Here is a 23,838-nt window from a genome sequence, read left to right on the forward strand (position 1 = left end):
AAGCGCCTTTGGTATTTTCCAAGAGAAATATTTTTTAAAAAAATGACAGACAAGTACATGAAGGCGGAAGGTACACACGTTTAAGCCGTTAAAAAAACAAACAAAACGTAAACGCAGCATCGGTTTCGGCGAGGCAAGGGGAGGGGTCACCGTGCACACCTGACGCACAGGCTCCTCCTTCTCTCACCTCTGTCACGCAGTTCTCTGCTTTCTGTTTGGCAGGCCGTGGGTTAGAAAGCTCAGCATCAGAGTAGGATATGAACAGTATGGCTGACAGCTGAAACCCGCCAGCTGAACAGAGTTTACAGGTAAGTCCTCGAAGATGGTCACAGGTTGGTGAGAACAGGTGCAGGCTGATTTTACCTCCGAATGAAAACTTGATATGAAGACGCGGAGTGAGCCGAACTTGGCCGAAATGACCGCGGCTTTGTTTTAAACTCATGAGTGTATTTCAGTAGATGGACGGTTTTTATAAGACACGTGTGCCATTTTCTTTATGGTTTCACTCCGGCGCTCTGGCGGCGTGCCTGTGGCTCACCTGTGTTGGCTTTATTTAGGCGTACAGCTCGTTAGTTCCTGTCATACAGATGTGATAAGAAGCTAAATGTGCGGAGAGAAGCTTTGAGGGTTTCAGCTGGACTTTGGAAATCAGTTTATTCCTCAAAAAAAACAAATATTCCTCAAATAAATCAGCGCGTGTAGTTAACCAGGCTTGATCACTGCTTTGGTCTTAATTTAACACAGGTGTGCTTAATTGGACTGATGTCATATGAAGGCACGTGGGCCGTTTCACGGTGGGGTTCTGGGACTGCTCACACCTCACCTGTGCTACTGTAGCTCTGATTTGTGCTGCTGCCAGTTTGTACAGCTGGCCATTGTTTGTTTACAGATATGATAAGAAGCTCAATGTGTGAGAGAATGCGGCGTTCCTCAGGATAGGGGTGAAATTTCCTTCCACTGTTTTAATAAAAGGTTATATTCAGAGATGGGGTGAACCGAACGTCTTGAACTGGACTAAAGTTTTAAAAAAAAGTTTAAAAAAAAATTAAACTCTTATAATTTTAGTATGCCATACTTGTTAGCTTTCGTTCACAGCATCACTTATTTTAGAAGGTAAACCTCATACAGTGTCTAACAAGTGTGTTCCCTCTGTGTCAGCATGCTTCAGGTACTCCATAAACAGGACGATCATCATCGTCCTGCATTAAACGGATTTCTTCAGATCTCAGTAGTTTTCAGGCAGTTTTAATCCCACCCACCCCCCCCCCCCACCCCACCCCCCCACACACCCACCAACCCCCCCCCCCCCCCCCCCCCCCCCCCTTCAGACTCTCAGTAGTTCCATTACCCCCCCCCCCCCCCCCCCCAAAAACAAAAAACACGTTTTTACTCGTTTCATCTTCTCAGCTGTGAGGATATGCAGTTTTTCATCACTGTAATGAAATGTGTCGTACTGCTGGGTGACAAAACAAACATTATTCTAACGGGTTCCAACCAAAAATCATATATGAAACAGAAATTGGAGCTCCAGAACTGAAAAAGAAGGTTTAAAACTGAGTGAAATGAATAATTTTGCCATTATGGGTTCAGTTAAGGGAGATAAAGTCGCTTTTCAGCTTCTAAAATGTGATAATTTTCCCTTTTATAAATTAGAAATATTTGAATTATGGGCTTGAGGAGTTTAAGACTATCATCTGTTAGATATTTAAAATACCCTAGAAAATCATTGCCAAATAAATTAATAATGAAAATGATCCAGACTTCAATGGTTCTTGGTTTTTTTTTTAAGAGTAATCAGTGTGTAGATGGCACCATAAAATTAGTCTGCTTTTTTTTAACAGTGCTGAAGTCATTCAGGCAGTCTTAATTTGAGGATCTGCTGCTTTTGCAGTCTAAACTGAGGACTCTGTTTTCCTCTGTTTGATACATTAATGTGCTTTCCCTGTGTTTGTGGGACTTGTGATGGTCGTTATTCACATGATGAAGTGTTGGCAGCTCTTTAAGTTTTGAGGTTTCAATCAGCTGCTTTTTTTTTTTTTAGCTTTGAGGTTCACTAGAGCTTTTCTTCTTTAGGCACACGCACACCTGTTCACACACACACCAACTGCTGCACGCTCGGTATTTGTGTTTGAACAGCGCCACGTTATTGATCTGCTGCTGCTGTGCTTGGAATAAAGGAGGCGCTCAGATGCTCGGGCTCTGCCTGCCATCTTTAAGGCTGTTTCTAAACCTGCAGGCAGGCAGCAGAGCTCATCACCTGCTGCACAATCTGCACGGCAATAACAAGATGACAATAAGCCGAGTCACTATGCTGCGTGTTCATTGTGTTTGCACAGAGCAGAGATTCAGAGTCTCACTGAGTGAAGACGCCGTTTAATTGTTCAGCTTTAGATGAGTCCAAAACTTTCTTTAATTTACAGCTTGGCATCGTTGGATCCGTATCAGGAAATCTGATAAACAACAATGCAGTGTGATAAAACTCTGAGGTATAAGCCGCAGTGACAGCAGCTGAGGTGGTGGAGCAGGTTTACTGCTGATGGTGCAGGTGCTGGCAGTTTGGCTGAAATGTCCTGAAGCAAAACACTGAGCTGCAGTGAACCTGGTGGTGCATGCTGGGAAGGGTTGCAGAGCACTTTAAACCAGACAGAGACTCAGAGAATCCTGGGTAGGAATCTGTGGCAGAGATGCTGCTACGAAACTTAAAGGGGAGGAAAAAGTTTAGTAAAACTTTATTTGACTGGTGTCTCTATACATGCAGTTTGTCCCAGTGAAGTTAATCTGCATTATGCAGATTAGACAGGCCAGTGGAAAAATAAATACTAGTGAAAGGGGCCTTTATTACCTCCTAGCAGAGGATATGCCCTCCTTCATGGGATAAAAGGAAGTGATGCCATCCCATAATTCATATGGTTGCTTTCTCGAACTGATCAATAAATGATGTGACACAGATCATGCAAATGTTAATTTAGTATTTTTTCCATTTCGTGCCATAACCTGCTGATGGGTTTTGAACCTGTAACAACAGCTTTGTTAAAATCACAGATGAACTCTGAGCGTTTTGCACGAGTTCCGTCCTCAGCAGGATTATCATGAATTCATGGAGTCACAGAAAGCCTCGATGAAAGGAGGAGCTGCTCTGGATCGTCTCTCCAGCAGGCCGGATATGGACAGGAAGAGAAGCTAATCTAAATGAGTTTTTCATTTCACTTTCTGGGCTGTTTAGTCTGATTTTATTTGAAATGAGAACCTTTTGTATGACCTGCAGAAGAGCGATGAGGAGACAGTGATGTATCTAAGATGAGTTTTTACAGTCCATCTTCTGGAGTCTGTAGTTTGACGTCAGCAGCGCGCTCTGCCACATTTTAAAGCGGCCTATCGTTAATGCAGCCGGATTCTCTCTTCCTGCGTCCTTATGATTTCTCCTTCACATCTTTCCTTCATCTCAATGGAAAATATTGTGAGATGAAGGAAAAGTGATCTTTGAAAGAAGTCGCAGGCAGGCAGCTGCTGTTGTGCTGTTGATTGAACTGAGATGTTTCCTAATCTGGAATCAAAGTTCTCTGTAAAAGAAAAGGTGGAAAAAAAAAAAAGATCACAAAAGAAACAGCAACTGAAAGCAGATGTGGCAGCTGTCAGTGTCAAATAACGATTCCACCTGATGATCTGTTACATTCACGTCCTGCAGACAAAAACAAACAAATGTTTTTGTTTCCCGCCTGAAGCGTGGTCCTGTGGTATGAGAGGAATCCATGTTTTTGGAATGTTTATGGAATTGTTTAGTAACACATGAGGAAATGTGTTTTTTATATTAGGACGCGCTCTGCGGCAGGAGCGGGTGTTTGTGGAAAATCTGGTTCACATGTATTTGTGGCTTTATTTCCACAAGCACAAACACGCGTCAGCTGTGTTGTTTTTGTCGTATGTCAGTGAGTGCGATTGTTGGCGTGTTCTCGAAGGCGTTTTGTTTATCGCCAGTTTGCACAAACATTGTGACAAAAACTGGCTTCAGCTAAGAAGCTCTGCTGTGTGGAGTCATCTGTTCACACCGTGTTAAACCTCTGAATATTATTTCTAAGATTAGTCATAAATTGAACTTAAATATCTTTTTTTTTTTTTTTTTAAATCACAATTGTATCCCAGTGTCAGTCCTATGATTTAGTATTAGGAAAACAAGTGTTACTTGCTGCAGTTCTGTATGAACTCCTTTTATATTAAAGTTTTTAATTAAAAATGAAAAAAAAAAATCACACTAAAGTAATGGAAGAGATTTTGGTCCATACTGAGATGATGGCATCACTCAGCTGCTGCACATCCATGATGAGGATCTGCTGTTCAGCACATCCCGAAGGTGCTCTGTTAGACGGAGATCTGGGGAGCGGTGACGTAATTGTGTGGGGGATATCTTCTTGGCACACTTTGGGTCCCTCAGCACTAACTGAACATTTATGCCTTTTATGGAGGCCGATCCAGCTGTTATAGTGTGAGGGGCAGAGTGCACCCTGTACAGGTCGCCAGCCTCTCTACGTGTGTGTGTGTGTGTGTGTGTGTGTGCGTGGGTTCTCACTAGGTGTTCTGGCTTCCTCTCGCAGTCTGAAAACAATTGGCTGTAGGTGTGACAGGTGTGAGTGACCTATGACAGGTGGGTTAGGCTCGAGTCCAGGCTTAACCCTAGTTTGGGTAGTCATGAGTAAATGGATGGATGAATGGAAAATCTGGAATCACCAGGCAGTGTTTACTCCATGTTTCTATTATTATCGTTGGAACAATACAGCACAGAAATGTAGTTCTCCCAGTCCTAATGCTTATTTTCACATTTCTGCGTGTGACGTGCAGCTGGATGATTAATGTTGTTGTTTATACGCGTTGTACGCTCGTTCTGCAGAAGAGCATCGAGCTCAGTGTTTCCCTCCATCTGAATACAGGTCAGCAGTAGTTTGCATACAAATTTAACCAGCAAGCTCACTGGCACAGGGATCTACATCTGCGCTAATAATTAACCTCATCTCTCGAGCAGCCTGTGATTGGAGGCTAACCTTCACCTTTGCCCTCAGGTAACATGATGGAGGTGACAGGTCCCTGGGCAGAAGTTTTTGAGGGCTCAGAGACGAAGGAGGAGTCAGCTGAGACGCTGTTGGGCAGCTCCACTCTGACTCTGGCTCCTCTGGTAGCTGACTCGCCATCCGTTCGCCGCTCCCAGCCCATCCCGATTACCTCAAACAGGTACGACCAGCAGCCGCACACACATTACTCACAGGGACTACTCGATACTGTCACACACACAGCATGGACGTGAGTCATTACTCCCGAAGAAGGAGGTGAATGTTGACTCAAGTGAGTAACTCAGGAGTTTCTGTTCCTCCCAGTCTCAAAGACGTAAATGAAAAGGCTGCGAGCTGTCACCGGGTAGCTCTGAGGTGGTGTTTGACTTTCTTCTTTCTTTACTTCCATGGATTTCTTTCCCTGGACTGATGGATGAGCTAAGACAAAGATGCAGAGATGTCATCACCTCAGTGTCAGTGCAGTGAAATGAACTGGTGTTCCACATTAGGCAAGATCAGGAAGTCTGTCTACAAATTGTTGGACTTTTACTTTCCCGTTGTGGAAGATTTAAAAGTTAAAGTGTGAGGCTGAAACAGACACTTTAGGAGAGGATATAGATTATATACAAGTGGGACAGCCTTTCCCCACATACTTCTGAATCATTCAGCTTTATTAGTTACTATAAGTGGACTGATATCAGCCCAACAGCCAAAACTCTATTAAATCATAGCATCTGCCTTTTTTCTTCAGGTCTAGAACTCATTTGGTCTGTTACAGCTGTAAAATATCTCCCCTGCATCTGCTCTTCACTGTGCGTGAGCAGAAGAGGTACAGATTTTACGAAGCAATAAAAACACATAAAAGCAAACGTGTTAAACATGCTCTATGGGCCGAAGGCACACAGCAGCTGCAGCAAAAGCAGTTGCGTATGAGAGGAAAGAACTTGAGTGAGTAAGGCTGGAAAAAATACTGCATAAATATGTAAGCAAATTTAAAGCCAGCTGATCAGGTAAGACTCACTGGAATCATCATCCCATTAAGACCTTAACTACTACTACAGTTTATATTGCATTAAAGGAATGTGTTCCTTATATTTCTGTAGCATGTAAGATTTGTTTGAGCTCTGATTGAGATTGGGGGTTCCAGTACATGGCTCAGGTGACCTGTTTTAGGCTTACAGGTACTGATCATAAAATTAGAATATCATGAAAAAGTTGATTTTATTTCAGTAATTCCATTCAAAAAGTGAAACTTGTATATTCATTCATTACACACAGACTGATATATTTCAAATGTTTATTTCTTTTAATTTTGATGATTATAACTGACAACTAATGAAAACCCCAAATTCAGTATCTCAGAAAATTAGAATATTGTGAAAAGGTTCAATATTGAAGACACCTGGTGCTACACTCTAATCAGCTGATTAACTCAAAACACCTGCAAAGGCCTTTGAGTGGTCTCAGTCTAGTTCTGTAGGCTACACAATCAAAGTGTACGAGCAATAGGGATAACCTGCACACAGGTGCCAAAGCTCCCAGTACCTGCTTTAAGGACCATAGTAATCTTGTTAATTAGCCAGCGAACTCTCCTGACCTTAACCCCATAGAAAATCTATGAAGAGGAAGATGCGATACGCCAGACCCAACAATTCAGAAGAGCTGAAGGCCACTATCAGAGCAACCTGGGCTCTCATAACACCTGAGCAGTGCCACAGACTGACCGACTCCATGCCACGCCGCATTGCTGCAGTAATCAGGCAAAAGGAGCCCCAACTAAGTGTTGCATGTTGTACATGCTCATATTTTTCATGTTCATACTTTTCAGTTGGCCAACATTTCTAAAAATCCTTTTTTGTATTGGTCTTAAGTAATATTCTAATACTGAATATTGAATTTGGGGTTTTCATTAGTTGTCAGTTATAATCATCAAAATTAAAAGAAACAAACATTTGAAATATATCAGTCTGTGTGTAATGAATAAATATAATTTACAAGTTTCACTTTTTGAATGGAATTACTGAAATAAATCAACTTTTTAATCATATTTTAATTTCATGACCAGCACCTGTATATTGCTTTTTAAGGCTTAAAGAAAAATAAGCAGCCAATGGAAGTGTGTGTGTATATATATGTATATATATGTGTGTATATATATATATATATATATATATATATATATATATATATATATATATATATATAAAAAAAAGGGATTAAAATTGCTTCATGTCTTTACTTCTTGTTGATGCTTTTTGGGGAAAGACACTTGATAGCCTTTAAAAAGTTCAGATCTTCTTAGTCTGCACATTGAGGTTCGAGGAATGTTGCAGAAATGGTGATGCCGTCTTCCAGAGAACTAATTGGTCAGGAGGAAGTGACTTCATCTCTTATCTGGATCGTAACCTGTTCTGGAACAAGTTAGGTCTGCAGCGTAGGTTACCATGGTGACACAGCTGGGTAATAAGTGAGCATCCAGGATTAAACCTGGCGTGAACTCATTAAGCCCCAAATCCTGCTTCATAGTGCAGGCCACCTGATTTTCAAACGGACGTCCACCCAGGATCTGAACTCGCTCGTTACGTCTCTGATGGTGGGCATTCCTGGCTCCAGTTGCCTAGGTAACCCTCTAATCTCTTTACCACCTCATACGTCACTTCATTCTCCTTGATGGTATCATCAATCACTCGTCTTGAAGGCGAGAATAATTTTATTTGTAACCCGCCCACTTTGTGTCACTAGCAGTTAATTATCCCCCATCATCGCTTGAAATTCCCAAGTGTCTGGTTGCCGCCTCCCTCCTGGTGACAAGTGGACGCCTCTTAAGGGTGTACTCAGTTGAGCGTGTCGTGCTCTGTCCCTGCTGAGGAGGTGGATGCAGTTCACCTGGCCTCTCAGCTGCCTCAGTGAAAATCACTTTAAGTAGTTAACAAATCTGTGAGGCCTGTGAGAGGAGAGCGTGTCACCGCTTCTAAAAACGGCCCCAATGAGAGAGCGAGGAAGCACAGGAGAGGCGCCGAGACAGAGTGCAGACCTGCAGAGGAGCGGGGGCGATGAGACTGTCATGATGTCAGGTTTATGCACACACACTGCTTAGATACATCAGGGCTGGAATCTGGATTCATGTTGGTATCACTAGATTACTTTATGTTCCAGTGCTCCCGTTTACCCCTGTTTGTTTAACAAAACACAAATAAGCAAACTTCATAATGTCTGCATTAATGTGGTTCATTTCAAAGAATTATAATTGTTACATTAGAGCCAATTCATAGCATGGCTCTGAATGTTCATGTCATCTTTACCATTTAATTGTAATTTACTGACTGCATGATGTGCTAGTTTCTCTTTTTCTTTGAGTTTCTCATTTTGATGATGATGCGCTCTTTCATCTGTTTCCAGGGCGAAGGGCGTGGAGTCGTTCTCGTCCTCCGTCCCATCCATACCAAACCCGTTCCCGGAGCTGTCCAAGTCTCCAGTGTTCATTAGCTCATTTCCACCACAGTCCTGTGACAAACATGTAAGTCTGCATGAGCTAATTCAGACCTCCAGAGTGAAGCTTTATCTGAACTCTGCGCAGAGCCAAAGTCATCATGAACAAAAGGCTTAAACACTGGTGCTCCTGCACCTTTAAGGTGTTCCTTATTATTTATATCCATTCATTAAATGTTAAAATATTTAATATTTAGTCTCATGTGGTATTAGTTTTTTTTTTGTTTTTTGTTTTTCCAACCAGCTTCTCTCTGAATTCAAGCCTCATTTCTGTCATCCCTTTAAAAATAAGGATGGCCATATTCTGCAACCAGATTATTATTATTATTATTATTGTTAATAATAATAATAATAATAATAATCCTCCACACCTGAAAATAGTCCTCATGGGATGCATTGTGTCCTCCTGTTTTCTTCCATATTAGTCTTTAATATCATTTTCACTTCGGGCTTGAGGTTGAGGGTGAATGTCAGGGTGGGGGAGTTATGAAAGCAGCATGTTGTTGGTTTTGGTCTTTTCGTGGATTTTTGGTGCTTTTAGGAAGTGATTGTTTGGCCAAATCCGAGTTTCTACTGTGAGTCCATCACACCTGCTGGGATCTGACAGGTGGTATCAGGACATGGAGCCTTCAGTGTATCGAACTGTGTCTTAACCTGTTTGTGCCGGTGACTGACAGCAGAGCTGCGTTTCCATGCCTGCAAATCACAAACACTGCCAGAGTAAACACGTCCACGGTTACATCAGCATGTCGGCGTGCTGCTCTCGCCCGGGGCCAGCTGTGGGGCGGATTTATTCAATGATTTTTTTTTTTTTTTTTTTTTCTTTCTAAATATTCCATCAGAAAACATCAGTGCTCTCACCTTTTCTCGGCCCTGAGTCGTGTCTGCACTCTTCTTCATGGGATGGTGAGCTGACAGTAAAACACTTTGACATTAACTTTTTGCTCTTCTGTGGACTTCTTCAGGTCTCTCCAGGATCCAGCATGAGAGCCTGATGGCCAGTAAAAAACACGTGGGCCAATTTGATTGGTCAGTGACAATGTGTCCACCAATCACAGTAGTGTGTTCACCTCATGAATGAATATCCTGTCAGTGGGATTTAAATCAGCTATAAAGAGTGATCTCAGTGTGTGGGAGAAACAGCAGGAAGGTGATGCTACAGGCATGCAGGGCTGGACAGCATGAGTGGCACACGCACACACACACACACACACACACAGTGATGTCATAGCTCATGATGAAGCTGCATCCTGTCCTCTCATATGCCGAGCAGCAAAGAGGTGCCACGACCGGGACGGTGACCCCAGGTGGAGTGAAGGAAAATGTTTTTCCAGTGTCGACAGCCGCCGTGCTTCATTACCATAACTACAATCAGAGCCTTCACAGGTTGAAACCCCAGTAAGAGTCTTTTATCAGACCACCTGTTCACCAAGCTTAAATCTTTTCAGCTGCTCCCATCCATCACATGACACAGCGCTAAAGCTCCTGAATGAAGAACAAGCTGAAACTAAGACAGGAAAGGCCCAAAGGCATTTCCATAAAGAAATGCTTTTCCCACTCTGCTGTGGAAGAACTTCACCATCCTGCAAAGAAACCTGAACTCAGCTCCATCCAGCACAGTGATTCTGAGCCAGGCCTTATTGCCTAATCACTCCCCCAATCAGTGCTGGACTTCAGCAGTGCTCGGACTCCCTGCAGCCGGTTGCACATCTGCTGGAGAATGGAGGCAAAGCTGAGGTTATTTGCACAAAGTGATTCATTGAATTTGAATTTCACACCATTTTGGCCTCCAGCAATAATGAAAACCAAAGGATCAATTCGAGTGCACCGTTTTCCTGCAGACCACTCAGTCTTTACTTTACTGCTCTTTGAAAATGCATTTCAGTTTCACAGTAAAGCAGTTGGTGTTTTTTTTTTTATTTATTTATTTTTTTTAGTAGTTTAGCTTAAAATAATACTTTCTGACCTTTTTTTTTTTTGATCAGAGCAGCATGTAAAGCTGCTAATAGAACATAAACCTCAAAAAAACAAAATGTGAGGAGATCAGAATGAATTGGTGAAAACACAAAGGCTCATGGCAGAGTTGGGAGACAGCTTTGGTTAGGTAACAGAAGACTTTCAGATTTCCAAACGGGCCGCAGCGATCTGACCTTTTTAAATAACTACCATAGAGGACGCTTTGCTTTACATGAGTGCTTGTAGTTAATTAGTGAAACCAGCAACTTATGGATAAATAAATAAAATCTGTGTTTTAAACACAGATTTTTTTTTTTTTTTTTTTTTTTTTAAATATCATCCGAATTAAGAAAGTCATAGTGGCCTGACCCGATACTGACGTGGGTATTTCCACTGAAAGAATTTTCCTCCCGAAATCATTTGGGCACCCATTATTCTTCCTGATGCAGCCACTTGCCCAACCAGTCTGGACTTAATTGATTGACAGGTGCAGGTTTCTGAGGTTTCTGGTTGGGCAGGTTTGCTGTCTTTTACTTGAAAGCTGCTGCGAGATCCAGACACCGTGTCAGACAGTGGCATGCTCGGAGCAGCATCCTGACCGGTGAATAACCTGCCCTCAGTCCACCTCTGCAGCATCAGCAGCACACAGTCGGGCCTCATGCACGGCTGCTTCATCAGTCTGTGTATCTAAACTCACACAGATGAAGATGGGAGGGATTTGGTCTGTTGTAAATACTCAGAATCCACTAAGATACAAATGAGACAGACAAAACTGGCCTCGCCCATGTTGATCTAAAATTAGGCAGGATTTGAAGGACCTTCAATTTATGTGTCGAGGCTTATTAAATACAGTATGTCTGTCTGATGTTGCACAACAGTTGGCAGGTTCTTGGCCTCACTTTTGGCTGCTTGCATTGAGTGTGCTGAAGCAGTGCCAAAACCAGCTGTAAGATTCATGTAGTGCACTTATTTGTGTCTTGGCTAATGCAGCTTTAACCTCGGCCGTTTTTAAAGTACACGAATTGTGCAGTTTTTAGGTGCTACTTCAACTCCACTGCTTTACAGTGAGATTTAATGTTTTACTTTTCCATTTACATTTATGCCACAGCTGTAAGCAGTGGTGCAGGCACAGCTGGATATCATAGCGAGCACACAGCCTCTAACAGCAGCTCCACATCACGATGCTAACAGATCATCTGCAGATCTCACCAGAATCCTGCTCACACAGCTGTTTTTTGCCTAACAAATGGAAATCTATTTTCATTGGCTCAAATCCAGCAGCTGATGTTTGCAACAGGCTGCTGTTAATGCTGATTAAAAAGCGTGTTTTATTTTGCACCTGATGTGGTTGTAATAGTTGCTGCTAGATTCTACAGCAAGAGTGTACCTTGCACAGGCGGGTGGCTCGAGGCTGAGTGGGTCCAAATCTTTCTGTCCTGTAACGCTTCACCGAGTCCTCACCCTGAATCTTTAAAGTCGAGCTTATTTCTGCCCTTCTGTGACCTCACTGACATGTTGAGATTAAAGTTAACTGACCTGAGCTTAATGTGGAGAAATGGAGCAAAGATGGGTCCCAATACAAGGACGTGTCTCTTCCTGGTTATCACAGGTAGCTGAGCTGATTGGCTCGCAGTGTTTCAGGTCACATCTGTTCTGCTATTAATACAGTTATCAATGAGACTCACAGGTCAGAAGTGTGTTTAAGGTTTGAGGCTCGTGTGTGCGTGTGCATGCATGTGGCACAGTGACAGTAACACAGGGATGGTTGGTTACTAAGGCTGTTCTTCTACACGTCGTACAATTCAGTTGTAGATTTCACTGATTTCAAGTTTGGGATGATTTGCAGTAAAACGGCTCTTCTCAGTTTCTCCACCTGAGCTGTTGGATTATCTCACAGTCACTGTTAGCTGTAAGAAGATGACGGTGCATTTACTTTATCATGATCAAAAAGATATAACTGAAAATGTAAAAACTGAGTAGTTTAAGAGCATCATGCTGTGACCTCATCTTGGGGACCTGTCTGTCTTTTTTTTGGGGGGGGGTTATTGGCTGTCAGTAGCTCACAATAAGAACATGCTCAGCATTTCTTTTGACCCCTGGGTAATACCAACTGCTGCCCCCTAAAAGATGTTTTTATGTTAAACTCCTTAAAGATCAGCGAGCTACTAATTGAAGTCTGAATGCAGAAAATGTGTAATTATTTTGTTGTGTAAGGCTGAGAAAAAAATTTCTATGCTACCCATCATTTTTATAAAATTCCAATTTTATTTAAACAGATTATATTAGAAATGGCTCAAACATTACTTATCATTTTAATTTCCTATTTTCATTTTTTTTTTTTTTTCCTTTTCCCCCTTTCATATGTCTTGTGTGTGTGTGTGTGTGTGTGTGTGTGTGTGTGTGTGTGTGTTCAGATGATTAAGGTGTATGGAGAGGACAGCCATAGTAGGTCTGTGTGGATTTCTCCAGGAGAGACAGCCAGGGAGGTGTGCCACATGCTGGTGCACAAGGCTCACTGCAGCGACCAGGAAAACTGGGCCCTCCTCGAAGTCCATCCCACCCTCGGTTTGGGTAAGACGACACTGTGAAACCACCCTTTAACCGAGGTGAAATCACAGGTATGTTGAAGCTTCACACACCTCATCCTGTCTCCACAGAGAGGTGTCTGGAAGACCACGAGGTTGTATTGGAGGTTCAGGCGACCTGGGCTCTGAAGGGTGACACAAGATTCATGTTCTGGAAGAATTACGCCAAGTACGAGTTCTTCAGGAAGCCAGTGGTATGCAGCCAGCTGTGTTACACCTACAAGTCTAAAGAAAGGAGTTTAAAATTAATCCCCCTGTTTTCCTTCTTACATAACAGTAGACTCTGAGCAGAGCCTTTTATTAAACATGTTGCTGCAGTGGATGTTAACAAGGCCTGACGTCATGGTGGATTGATTGACAGGTTGCGTGCTGGTGCAGACACGCTGGCTTAATGCCTCAAATAATTCATTACGTCAGCTCTGCTCTGTCACCTATGCTGTTAAACAGAGATGACACTGAAAACGATCCTGGCTGTCTGTGTAACATGCGCCCACAGTGCCTCCAGAAGGCTCTGGAGGGAATATGATCACACGGTTAGGCCTTTAACTTCTGGCCTGCTCAGTGCAAGCGTTCTATTCAGTTTTATAAAGGAAACAGAAATGGGTCATTTTAGTCCTCAGTTACTGAAACTACGAATGAAAATGCTGCTTAGTGGGTACTAGTGGGATAATTTTAGCTTGTTTATTGATGTGGCCTGAATTGATCCATAATATCCAGATCATAGATGTACCTGGTAACTAGTTTCCAGGTCTAAAAGTAAGACTGCTCTGAGATGATCCTGATGTAACTGATGAGGTTTAAAGTTGTTTGCACTAATATCTCTGAGCTGTTTGAACTGTTATTCATGTTCTTTAGTAACCAAAATGTATTTTAAATGTTGCTAAATTGATTTGCATAGTGTGGCTAATGTTAGCAGTGCTAGCAGCTGAAGGTTAGCATCCACACACCTGCAGGATGTAATTTACCATCACTTCAGTCGAGTGCCGGTTTCTGCCCGTTTATTACAAGGGCGCCACTCTCATCTCACATCTTCCATCACAGAGGGAGGTGCTGTCATCTGTCAGGGGCAGCGTCGTAACCTCTCAGAAATGCATCCTTTCCCCAGAAGGGCATTTCACCATTATAAGTCCAAACCCTGCATGTATCATGTATGTTCCTACTTTAATGTCACCTTTATGTGTGTGAGGATTAACATTGTTTACATTGTTTCCTTTTGGTTCCTTATCACCTGATTTTTCCCGTTTAGCTGGTGGTCCGTGTTTGCCTCTGAGTTTGATAGCGAGAGCTTCTGTGCAGAGACGGCACATCAGGTATAGATCAGGTCAGTTGTTGGTCTACCTTTGCAGCACTTCTGGCCTGTCTTCCTGAATCTGTGCAGTTCTGGGCTAAACACTTGGATCTCTGTAAGTGTGTGTGGGAGTTTCCCACATTAACGCCAGATTTGCTCAGTGCTGCACTGAAATTAGCAGGTAACATAGTTCATATTCCTTTAATCCCACTAGCAGACATCTTGCCTGTCTGAAATTGTGTCAAATATTTCTGCACATTAGGATCTTTTGGGAAGGGGGAGGATTACCCAACTATGTGTGTGTTGCTCTTACACCATAAACACTGTTGGATGGTTCCTGTTTAAATTTCTTTTGATGGTACAACAGTTTAATTAGTTTATGCTTACTCAGATCAGCTTACGAGGGACTTATTGTTTGATACAAATGGAAATGTAATGGCTAATAGTTTAATGTTTCCTTGCTGGTGTTCCATCATGCGTCATGCTTTGGACACAGTGGGTATTAACTGTCTGTGTGGCCTTAAATGACCTCAGAGTTGAGTTGAAGTTGACCGTGCAGAAACCTGCTGACAAATCAGCAGCAGCTCGTCTCCTCTGGGCACTTCTGGAATCGGATACCGGTTTGATTTCTTTGTGCACATGACTGTAAATTTCCCCGAGGCTTTCTCTGAGCATGTCACATGTCGTTGCAACTTTAATGCATCTTAAAGGAGAATGATGTGTGGAAGGTGTAGTGGCTCTTCATATGTGCATACAGTCGTCCCCAGATTGTTGACTGGTTGATGAAGCAGCTTCTTTGTGATGGAAATGAGTGCCTGATTTTAATGACAGTCCTCTGCCTCTTCCCACAGCTCTTCTTCCCAGAGTCCATGATCTCTGACAGTGCTGATGTCAGCAAGGGTATGACATCATCAGAGCTCATTAAGGTAAACTGTCCTGGAATCAGTGGCTCATTTATGGCAACTTGTGAACATCAGCGTATGAAGTTGATCTGTCAGCTTTAATGTGTAAAATCATTTCTGTGCATTTCCATTCATTTTTATTAAATTACTGATGTTTGCTGAATGAGCAAAGATTTTAGAGAACACATAAGAAGAAGTGAGACCAAAACATCAAAAATTATAATCAACAATATTAGATTCATTCAGCAGAATAAAGAGGACAGCATTAAAAAAAACTGGGGTTGTAGCATTAAGATGTGATATTACTACAAATCAGAATCCATTTCACAAATTTAATTTGAAATGTCTTTAAAGACCCGATATTCACCAAAAATGATGAAGGCAACGATGAGAACAAACCAGCCAGTCTTCTTACAGATGCTTGGAAAAGTGTTAAATTATTCTACAGTGAAGCCGGCAACCAAACACACACCGAACACACACTGCAGCACGTGTAATGTGTGGTTTTTACCTGCAGTGCCACAGTTGGCAAGCAGTGTTCCAGCACCACTCCTGCTTTTCCCAGTTACAGTAGGATACTGACACACTTCCAGTACCACATCCTGATTTGATGGTGGATTAATGAGCCGTGATCCTCACTGTGAGGAAGACGCTGGAGATTGTTTTCTCATCTGAACGATATCAGGCTCGACTTTGCTTTCTGAAATATGTAAAATAAAATCTGACAAATGATGCATTCAAGAATATAAATTTACTCATACGTGCACCATCGGAGCACTTCATTTAACTGTACTGTAGTCTGAAAGCACTGACTGTGGGGACAAGCATTTGTATAACATAAGAGCAAAGTCGGGCAGCACGGTGGCGCAGTGGTTAGCACTGCTGCCTCACAGTTAGAATACCATCTGGAAGGCCTGGTTTTGATTCCACCTTGGCCCAGGCCGCTCCCTCTCTCTGTGTGGAGTTTGCATGTTCTCCCCGTGCTTGCGTGGGTTTCCTCCGGGTACTCCGGTTTCCTCCCACATTCCAAAGACATGCACCTACTGGGGTTAGGTTAATTGGCTAATCTAAATTGCCCATAGGTGTGACTGAGTGCGTGAATGTGAGTGTGAAAGGTTGTCTGTCACTCCGTGTTGGCCCTGCAACAGGCTGGCGACCTGTTCAGGGTGTACCCTGCCTCTCGCCCTATGACAGCTGGGATAGGCTCCAGCCCCCCCGCGACCCTTAACAGGATGTGCGGAAGCGAATGGATGGATGGAAGAGCAAAGTCTCTGCAGGTTATGACTCTTACACATACAGCCAGTAATAAAACGATCAAAAACGGGATCCGACTTCTTTAGGTATGGGGCAGCTGCATTCATAAAAAGCAAATCACCTTAATGTAGGTAATGATTACATGGTATTCTTGGGTACTTTTGAGTTTGTATTGAGGTGCGTTCACTCATCAGGACCTGCTGAAGTCGGGGACCTGTCCAGAGATCCAGGGTTTCCTGCATGTGAGAGAACCAGGACGAAAGGCCTGGAAGAAGGTCTTCTTCTTCCTCCGCCGCTCGGGACTCTACAGCTCCGCCAAGGGCTCGTCCAAGGTCAGCAGGTCCAATCACACTTAGACCTTTACAGGATCTTCGTCACCTCCAGTTTGGGGAGTAAATTGGGTTTCTATGTGTTTCTTGGGTCTAGGAGCCTCGTCACCTGCAGTATGTGGCTGATCTGGATGAGCTGAACGTCTACACTGTGGTGAACAGCCGCAAACTGTATGGAGCGCCTACAGATTTCACCTTCTGTATCAAGGTGAGTTCTTCCCTGAGGCAGGAAAAACAAATGCAGGATTTTTTCCATGCTGGCTCACTGCGAGTGCTTTTCCACTGCTGATGCGCCACAATAAAAGCATCCGCCTTGTTGGTGTGAAGCAGCAAAAATGGGAAAGTTTAGAGAAACAAAGCTGATATCTGACAGGGTCACAAACCAGACATCTCTGTAGTTTTCAGAGCAGTTTACATACTGAATACATGTAAGAAATTGTTCAGTATGATCACTCTTACTGAGCAGAGCTAGCCACACATTTTGGCACAGCTACAGCAGACCAACCTTGGCCGGTGGCCACCGGGCCAGAACCTGCATGCACAAAATCAGGACCTCCTTTACAGAAATGTAGCTGCCATTAATGTTTCTCTACCATAACAAGTAAAAACAGTTCAGGAACTGAATTTAAATTTGGAGGGTTGAGATGAGATGGTCAGCAGTTCCCGATATCCTAAAGGAAAATTAAGTAACATCCAAAAATCAATAAAAGCTGCAGCATGGTGGGCAGGTGGAGCAGCCACACTCTTAAATACATTTATAAATGATATTAATTATAGTTTGTGGCAATAAATGGAGCAAATATCAGCTGCCTCTTCACTGGTACATGGACTCAAACTCCACCTTATTGAACTGTAACCTGTGCAGCAGGTTCAGATTAGAGACCTTTAGCTCATAATGGATCACAGACTGTTAATAACAACTCCAGTCCAAGACAGTGGAGCTGGAGTCTCCAGGACTGTAGAGACTCACAGCAATGGCCTGATGAGCCATGTGTTAGGACGCCAATGCTAACTGGTTAGCAGTGACCAGCAGTAGCTGCTGTCGGCTGCTCCCGTGCCACAAGCGGTCGTCACAGCAGCTTGCTCTGATTTGGCAGCATTACACCAGCTGAAACCAGTGACCTTTGTGCTTTCCCAGCAAATGCGTTAACCACTACAGTATTGGATGATATGCAATTGGAGACATACTTTCAAAATAAAACGTGGGGATTTATCAGTAGTGAAGTATTGGTGGTGATGTTTCAGTAACTTCCTGCGCTGTAGATTTTTAGTAGTGACCAAGCGTTTAACTCTGTGTGTGACTGGACAGCATTTTTAGCCTGGTCAATCATGAGACAAGAGAGAGCTGACAAGAGAGAACATTAGCACTTAGCATTTTGAAAGTTAATAACTTTGCTGAAGTTAAAACTCAACAAGCTGAGGTAATCTCACTCTGTATTTGTGTGTTTGCACAGCCTTCCAACAATCCCATCCGTGTTCAGGATCTGAGGTTCCTGTGTGCTGAAAATGAACAGACACGGACTTGTTGGACATCCGCCTTCAGATTGTTCAAGGTATTATTTATGCAAACAAACACCCAGTTTATTTTTTTCCCTAAGTGTAGATGGTAAGTGATGTTTTTGTGTGCTGTCAGCATGGGAAGCAGCTCCAGTGTAACTACCAGATGTCCAAATCAGCTCCGCAAAAACAGGAAGGAACCAACCTCACAGATGGCAAAGTGAGTTCGTCATTCACGACGCGACAGCGTGAGTGAGCCTGTTTGCAGCGTCATCTCGTGTTCATGCTGTTTTCTTTTAACTGTGTGTGCAGTCGAAGTCTGAGGCCAGCCTGGTGGCCATGGACTTCTCTGGGAAGGCTGGAGGGAGGGTCATCCAGAACCCGATGGAGGCCCAGAGTGCAGAGCGGGAGGAGGGGCTAGCCTGGAGGGTGAGCAGAGAGAGGGTCTGATGCAGGACCAGACCTCCTTTAATCAAAGTGTTTCCAGAGCACCTTCGAGTTGGCACAGTTCAAAGTGCTTCACAGACGATTGAGACAAATAAGATGCAATAAAACAAATGATACAGCGATCAAAAAATTAAATTATACAACATAACAATTGGTGATTCTAAATTGCCCATAGGTGTGAATATGAGTGTGAATGGTTGTCTGTCTCTGTGTTGGCCCTGTGACAGGCTGGTGACCTGTACAGGGTGTACTCTCCCAGCTGTCATAGGGCGAGAGGCATAGGCTCCAGCAGGGCTGTGACACCAGAGCCCTGAGCTGGCAGAGGCTGCAGAGCTGAGTGGGAGCTTCGTACAGGATGTTATGACCCAGTGGTAAAACACAAGTACTGAGTGCAGCTTTCTGTAGCAACTGTTTGGGCCTCATTTAGCTCTTAATAACATCACTGACACAAAAGCTTGAAGAGGAAACTTGTACTATTAGATACACAAACATAAATTATGTTGTTTAACTCTCTCAGGTATAAGCACCTGTAACTCTAACCCTTTTTTTGGCCCACAGCTGTCATGTTTGTTTATCCCTAAACCACAGGGTTGAGGTTCTGCCTCGCTGATGACTTCACAGGTTTAAAGTAGATCTATTCTTCTTATTCCCAGCTCCTTATTTCTATTCCCGGGCTCTTCTGGAGTAGCTTTGCGTGGTTCATCATTCAAAATAATCCTTATTTATTTCAAACTAAGCCTCAGTGAAACAAGATGCTTTAGCTCCCCTGTTTATATTGATTGACTTCCCCTCACAAACAGAAGGTTTGAATGGCAGGTGTGGAGCTTCTTTATTAGAGATGGACCATATTAGGAATATCCTTTCTGTGACCTGCAGAGGCACAGAAAGGGGGGTGAAAAATCTGCCTGACGCTTGGGCCCTTGGCTCACAGGGATTATTGTACATACACATGACAAAAACTAAGGAAAAGCAGGAGACCCTTATCCTTACCTTATTTAACTTGTACCAGGCCTTGATGCAGCCTCTCAGTTCATCCTCCGTCTGAAGCTCCTGCCCATTTAAATCACTTTTCTTCTTCTGATTGGCTGCTCCTCACAAACAGAAGGTTTGAATGGCAGGTGGCTGGAAAAGCCATATTAGGGATATCCACACAATGACATCATACAGAGCAAAGATTTGAGAAAAAAAAAAAAAGAGAGAAAAAAGCTGTCTGTACTTAGAGCAGTCTGAAGCCTGAGCTGTTGAATCACAGTCCAAGTTTCACACAGGGATTACTGTACAAATATTCCCTGTGTGAAACTTTAATCCGAACATCCGTCATTGTTGTAGTGTTACACAAAATAACAAAAGCATAGCAGGTTCAGTTTGAAATGCAACTAAATTATACACATTCTTGTTTTGTTTTTGAGAAAAAGCATTTTTAGTAACAATAATTCAAAAAAATTATGAAAATATAGAAATGTAATGCCATTTATGAAGTAAAGGGTAAAGCTGCTGGATTTTCTATATTTTTAACATATTTTTCTGTAAACTGGTTGCTGCAGAATGTCCTATTTTCTCGTCTCCCACAGCGAGTGGGCCTGTGGGTGCTGCTCGCTGCACAGAGCAGCCAGTGTGAGGCGTGCCTGCAGTGGGAGAGCCAAACTTTCTCTGTACTGTTCAAAGATTTTTATTTTTTTTTCACTTTTTGGAGGGAAAAATTCATGAAATCAGCAACACTGAAGCTTGACAGTCACTGCTGTGGGAGAGAGATGGTTCAGCTTCAGTTCCACATAAAAACATGTATATTTATACAAAAGTCCAGAAGGAAAACCAAATCTCTGCACAACAAATATGTGGGTGCAGATCTTCATGATTTTCTCTTGGGTCCGTCATGTTTGATCGGCATTCTCAGGTCTCTGCTCTTAACTTGATGTGATTAACCTAAACTGCAGCTGTATGTGCATGTGATAAACTGGGATCATTCTTGAGGAACTGGAGGGAAGTGATGTGAAATGCCTGAAACAGTATTTTAACCATTTTTCTGCTGTTTGTTTTTCCTTTGGTGACACAGAGGCGAGAGGCCCTGAGGTGCAGCCTGCCTAACCTGAACACTGCTGTGAGACCTTCTTGTAAGTCCATATGAGGGGACATGGGTCCTAGTCCAGGGTTCATTTAAAAGAAAAATCATGCTTATTTGTTCTATACCTTTTATCTGTTTTGTGTTTAGCCATCCACAAGACCCAGCTGTGGTTTCACGGTCGTGTTTCCAGGAAAGAAGCAGAGAGACTGATAGAGAAGCAGGGGCTGGTAGATGGGTGAGTGGAGGATGATGGTAAAGACCTTTTTGCACATCAGTAGCTTGAGCTTTCTTTGTGCAGTGATCAGTTTGTATTCAATTAGCTGCACATGGAGAGGTCTTTTCTTTGTGGGAGTGATGTGTAGAGGAAACAGGACCAGCTCATTTTAACAGGTCTTACTAGTGGCTCAGACCATGTGGTTAGGGTTACCCCTATTCAGCAAACAGGCAGAGGTTTTACTTGTTACTGCCATCACTGGGAGACTGCCCAGAATACCCTGCTTAGCTTGTTGCCACCAGTCCCCAACCTCAGGTAACTGGAAGATGGATAAATTATTAGTACAAGTTAAAAAATTCAGTTTTGATTAGTCACTAGTGACACCCTTATTCCTTCCATGATATTCGTGCAGGACCCAGTGATGTCTGTCAGACATCTGCACATCAGTGGACTGAGCAGATTCCCTCTTTACTCCCAAACAGGCAGCAAAGCCAGCTCACTTTGCTCATGCAACAGTTGACTGCTTGCAGCCACCATGTTTCACAGCTTGCTGAGTTCAGCTGAATGTTCCACCCACACTGGATAAAGGACTGAGGCCTCAGCTTCCACAGTCTGAGAAGTGAAGCCAACATGGAAGTACCTTAAAGATTATTGCTGGGTTTTCTTGTTCACCTTTGTTCATGTTATCTGGATCCAGGCAAAGTTTACTACCAGTCTTTCACCTGTAGAGTGCCCTCTGGTGGTGCTTTTGTGCAGTGCACTAAAATACCTAATGCAGCATCTCCCTATCAGGTTTAATAGTGTACTGAAGACCACATAGTTGGCATTTCTAAATACTGTCCAAGACTTAATGACAGTTGTGCTGCTTCTACCAGCACCTGGGATATCACAGTGCACAGGGTTACACAATGAGTGTTCAGATTTTTGTAATGGATTATGCTGTCAAGGAAAATGCTGACCCGTGCTTTACAGGTGCCCCACAGGTGTTTTCTGTGAGGTGTGCCTCTCTCAGGAGTATGACCCTGAGCTGTTTTTGGTAGGATGTTCCTGATTCGTGAGAGCCAGCAGCACGCTCGCTGCTTCGTCCTGTCGCTGTGCTACGAGCTGAAGACGAAACATTATCTGGTGATCCTGGTGAGTTCCCTTCATTCAGTCTCTGCTCAAAAGAAGAAATCCCTTCTGTATGCGTGATGCACCCTGATTGTGATAAACTTTGCGTCTGCAGTTTGAGGACGGTGGCAGGACGTACTTCACCATGGACGACGGCGACACGCTCTTCATTGACCTCCTGCAGCTGGTGGAGTTTCACCAAATCAACAAGGGCATCCTGCCAGTGTGCCTCAAACATCCCTGCGTCTGTGTAGCTCTATAAACCCGCGGCTCCGTCACCTCACCTCTGCCCTGCTGCACCACCCGAACTCACTCAATCAGGGTCTGAAAGAAAATCTTTAACTGCAGTGGGATTGATTTATCAGGGCTGTGAGACGAGGACTCGTGGGACTCCAAACACGAAGCATATTGTCTGCTCCTCCTCCTTTCAGTTTTTTTTTAATTATTCTCCACAACATGCAGCTCCAGATTGTGGCTGCTTTTAATTTTAATTAACGACCAGCAGCCCCATCAGAGACAGCTTAATTAGCCATGTTGGATAGAAGTTTGTTGATAATGTGCACTTTGATTTGGATCCATGCAACGGCTGCCATGAGCAGTCAAAGACCTTCATTGTGATGAGAAGCAGCAGCAGGAGGAGGTGGTGTCTGATTGTGGCCTGCACAGTGAAAGTGTAGCCACCAGAGGGCGATCTGATTCAAAGCTCAAAGGAGGAATTCATGAGATTTCTCTGCTCAATATGGGAAGAGAACAAGTGTGAATTGGTGGGAGAATATTTAATCATAAATATGCACCTGGTTGCATTCATGTAGCATGTAAATTTTCAATCTCCTGACTGCTGTTTTTTGGATTTGTGCCTCATATTTTAACTTGGAACCAGCTTTAATTCATATAACAGTAAAAGCTATCTCACTGCTGTATTTGCACAATAGTGGTGAAGGGGACTCTTGTTTTAGTTTTATGGGAGTGCATCTAGAGGGGAAAAGCTAACTCCAGAAGGAAAACCTTAAAATGTGGTTAAAGCTGTACGTCAACCCGAAACAAAGACGTCTCACGCTGTAATTCTGAAAAATGGACGAACGTTTCCCTCTATTTGGAAAAAGTGCAGTTTTATACCAAAAAAGCGTAGCTAGTGCTGTGGCTCCTAAAGGCATAATAAAAATGTATTAATGCCAAATTACAAAATCATTTCTCAGATAACATCTGGGAAATTATTGGGAAGCTATGCAGCGGTTTACAGAGGGGGTGTGTGTATGTGTGTGCGTGCTGGGTATGGGGATTAGACTGTGTGTGACTGCACTTCCTGTTTGTATTTTATCATGAAGGTTTGTTGCTGAAATGTTTGCATGTACATACATATGGGCATTATTCATTCAATGACATTTACTGTTTTCACACATTTTATTGAACAGGGTTTGTGGCTTTTATTGACATTAAATGAGTTGTTTATATGCTGAATAAATGCTTTCGTATTAAACAGATGCTGTTAAGTTTGAAATGATTTTAAAAAACCGTGCTGGTACATGTGATCATCACACAGTGAAACTTCAGGGAGATCATTCTGTACAGTTAGGAAGCAGAAACTGTTTCAGCTGCTTTGGTGCAAATACAGGTGAGTACAGGTGCACTGGAGAGGAATGAAGATGACTTCCAAAAAGGGAGTGCT

At 43.1% G+C, this 23,838-nt stretch overlaps 1 protein-coding gene across 1 annotated transcript; it reads left to right on the forward strand.

The window, feature by feature from the left end:
* The first annotated feature begins 219 nt into the window (after positions 1-219).
* On the forward strand, positions 220-23,580 carry grb7 (growth factor receptor bound protein 7). The gene is made up of 15 exons (XM_030754435.1): positions 220-308; positions 5,052-5,220; positions 8,439-8,556; positions 12,899-13,055; positions 13,142-13,263; positions 15,209-15,283; positions 16,708-16,845; positions 16,940-17,050; positions 18,297-18,395; positions 18,476-18,559; positions 18,652-18,768; positions 20,840-20,897; positions 20,996-21,083; positions 22,103-22,196; positions 22,288-23,580. Exons 2-15 carry the CDS (start codon positions 5,057-5,059, stop codon positions 22,432-22,434), a joined length of 1,572 nt encoding a protein of 523 aa, XP_030610295.1. The 5' UTR covers positions 220-308; positions 5,052-5,056; the 3' UTR covers positions 22,435-23,580.
* The last annotated feature ends 258 nt before the right edge of the window (positions 23,581-23,838 follow it).

Source organism: Archocentrus centrarchus, chromosome 19 (assembly GCF_007364275.1).
Source record: "Archocentrus centrarchus isolate MPI-CPG fArcCen1 chromosome 19, fArcCen1, whole genome shotgun sequence".
NCBI classification, from domain to species: domain Eukaryota; kingdom Metazoa; phylum Chordata; class Actinopteri; order Cichliformes; family Cichlidae; genus Archocentrus; species Archocentrus centrarchus.

What these genes read in the sequence shown, in the direction of transcription:
- grb7 (XM_030754435.1), top strand. Translation starts at nt 5,057, where the DNA reads ATGATGGAGGTGACAGGTCCCTGGGCAGAAGTTTTTGAGGGCTCAGAG. An exon ending in CATCATCAGAGCTCATTAAG is followed by an intron (nt 15,284 to 16,707) that starts GTAAACTGTCCT and finishes TTCACTCATCAG; the next exon opens with GACCTGCTGAAGTCGGGGAC. An exon ending in CCGCCAAGGGCTCGTCCAAG is followed by an intron (nt 16,846 to 16,939) that starts GTCAGCAGGTCC and finishes TCTTGGGTCTAG; the next exon opens with GAGCCTCGTCACCTGCAGTA.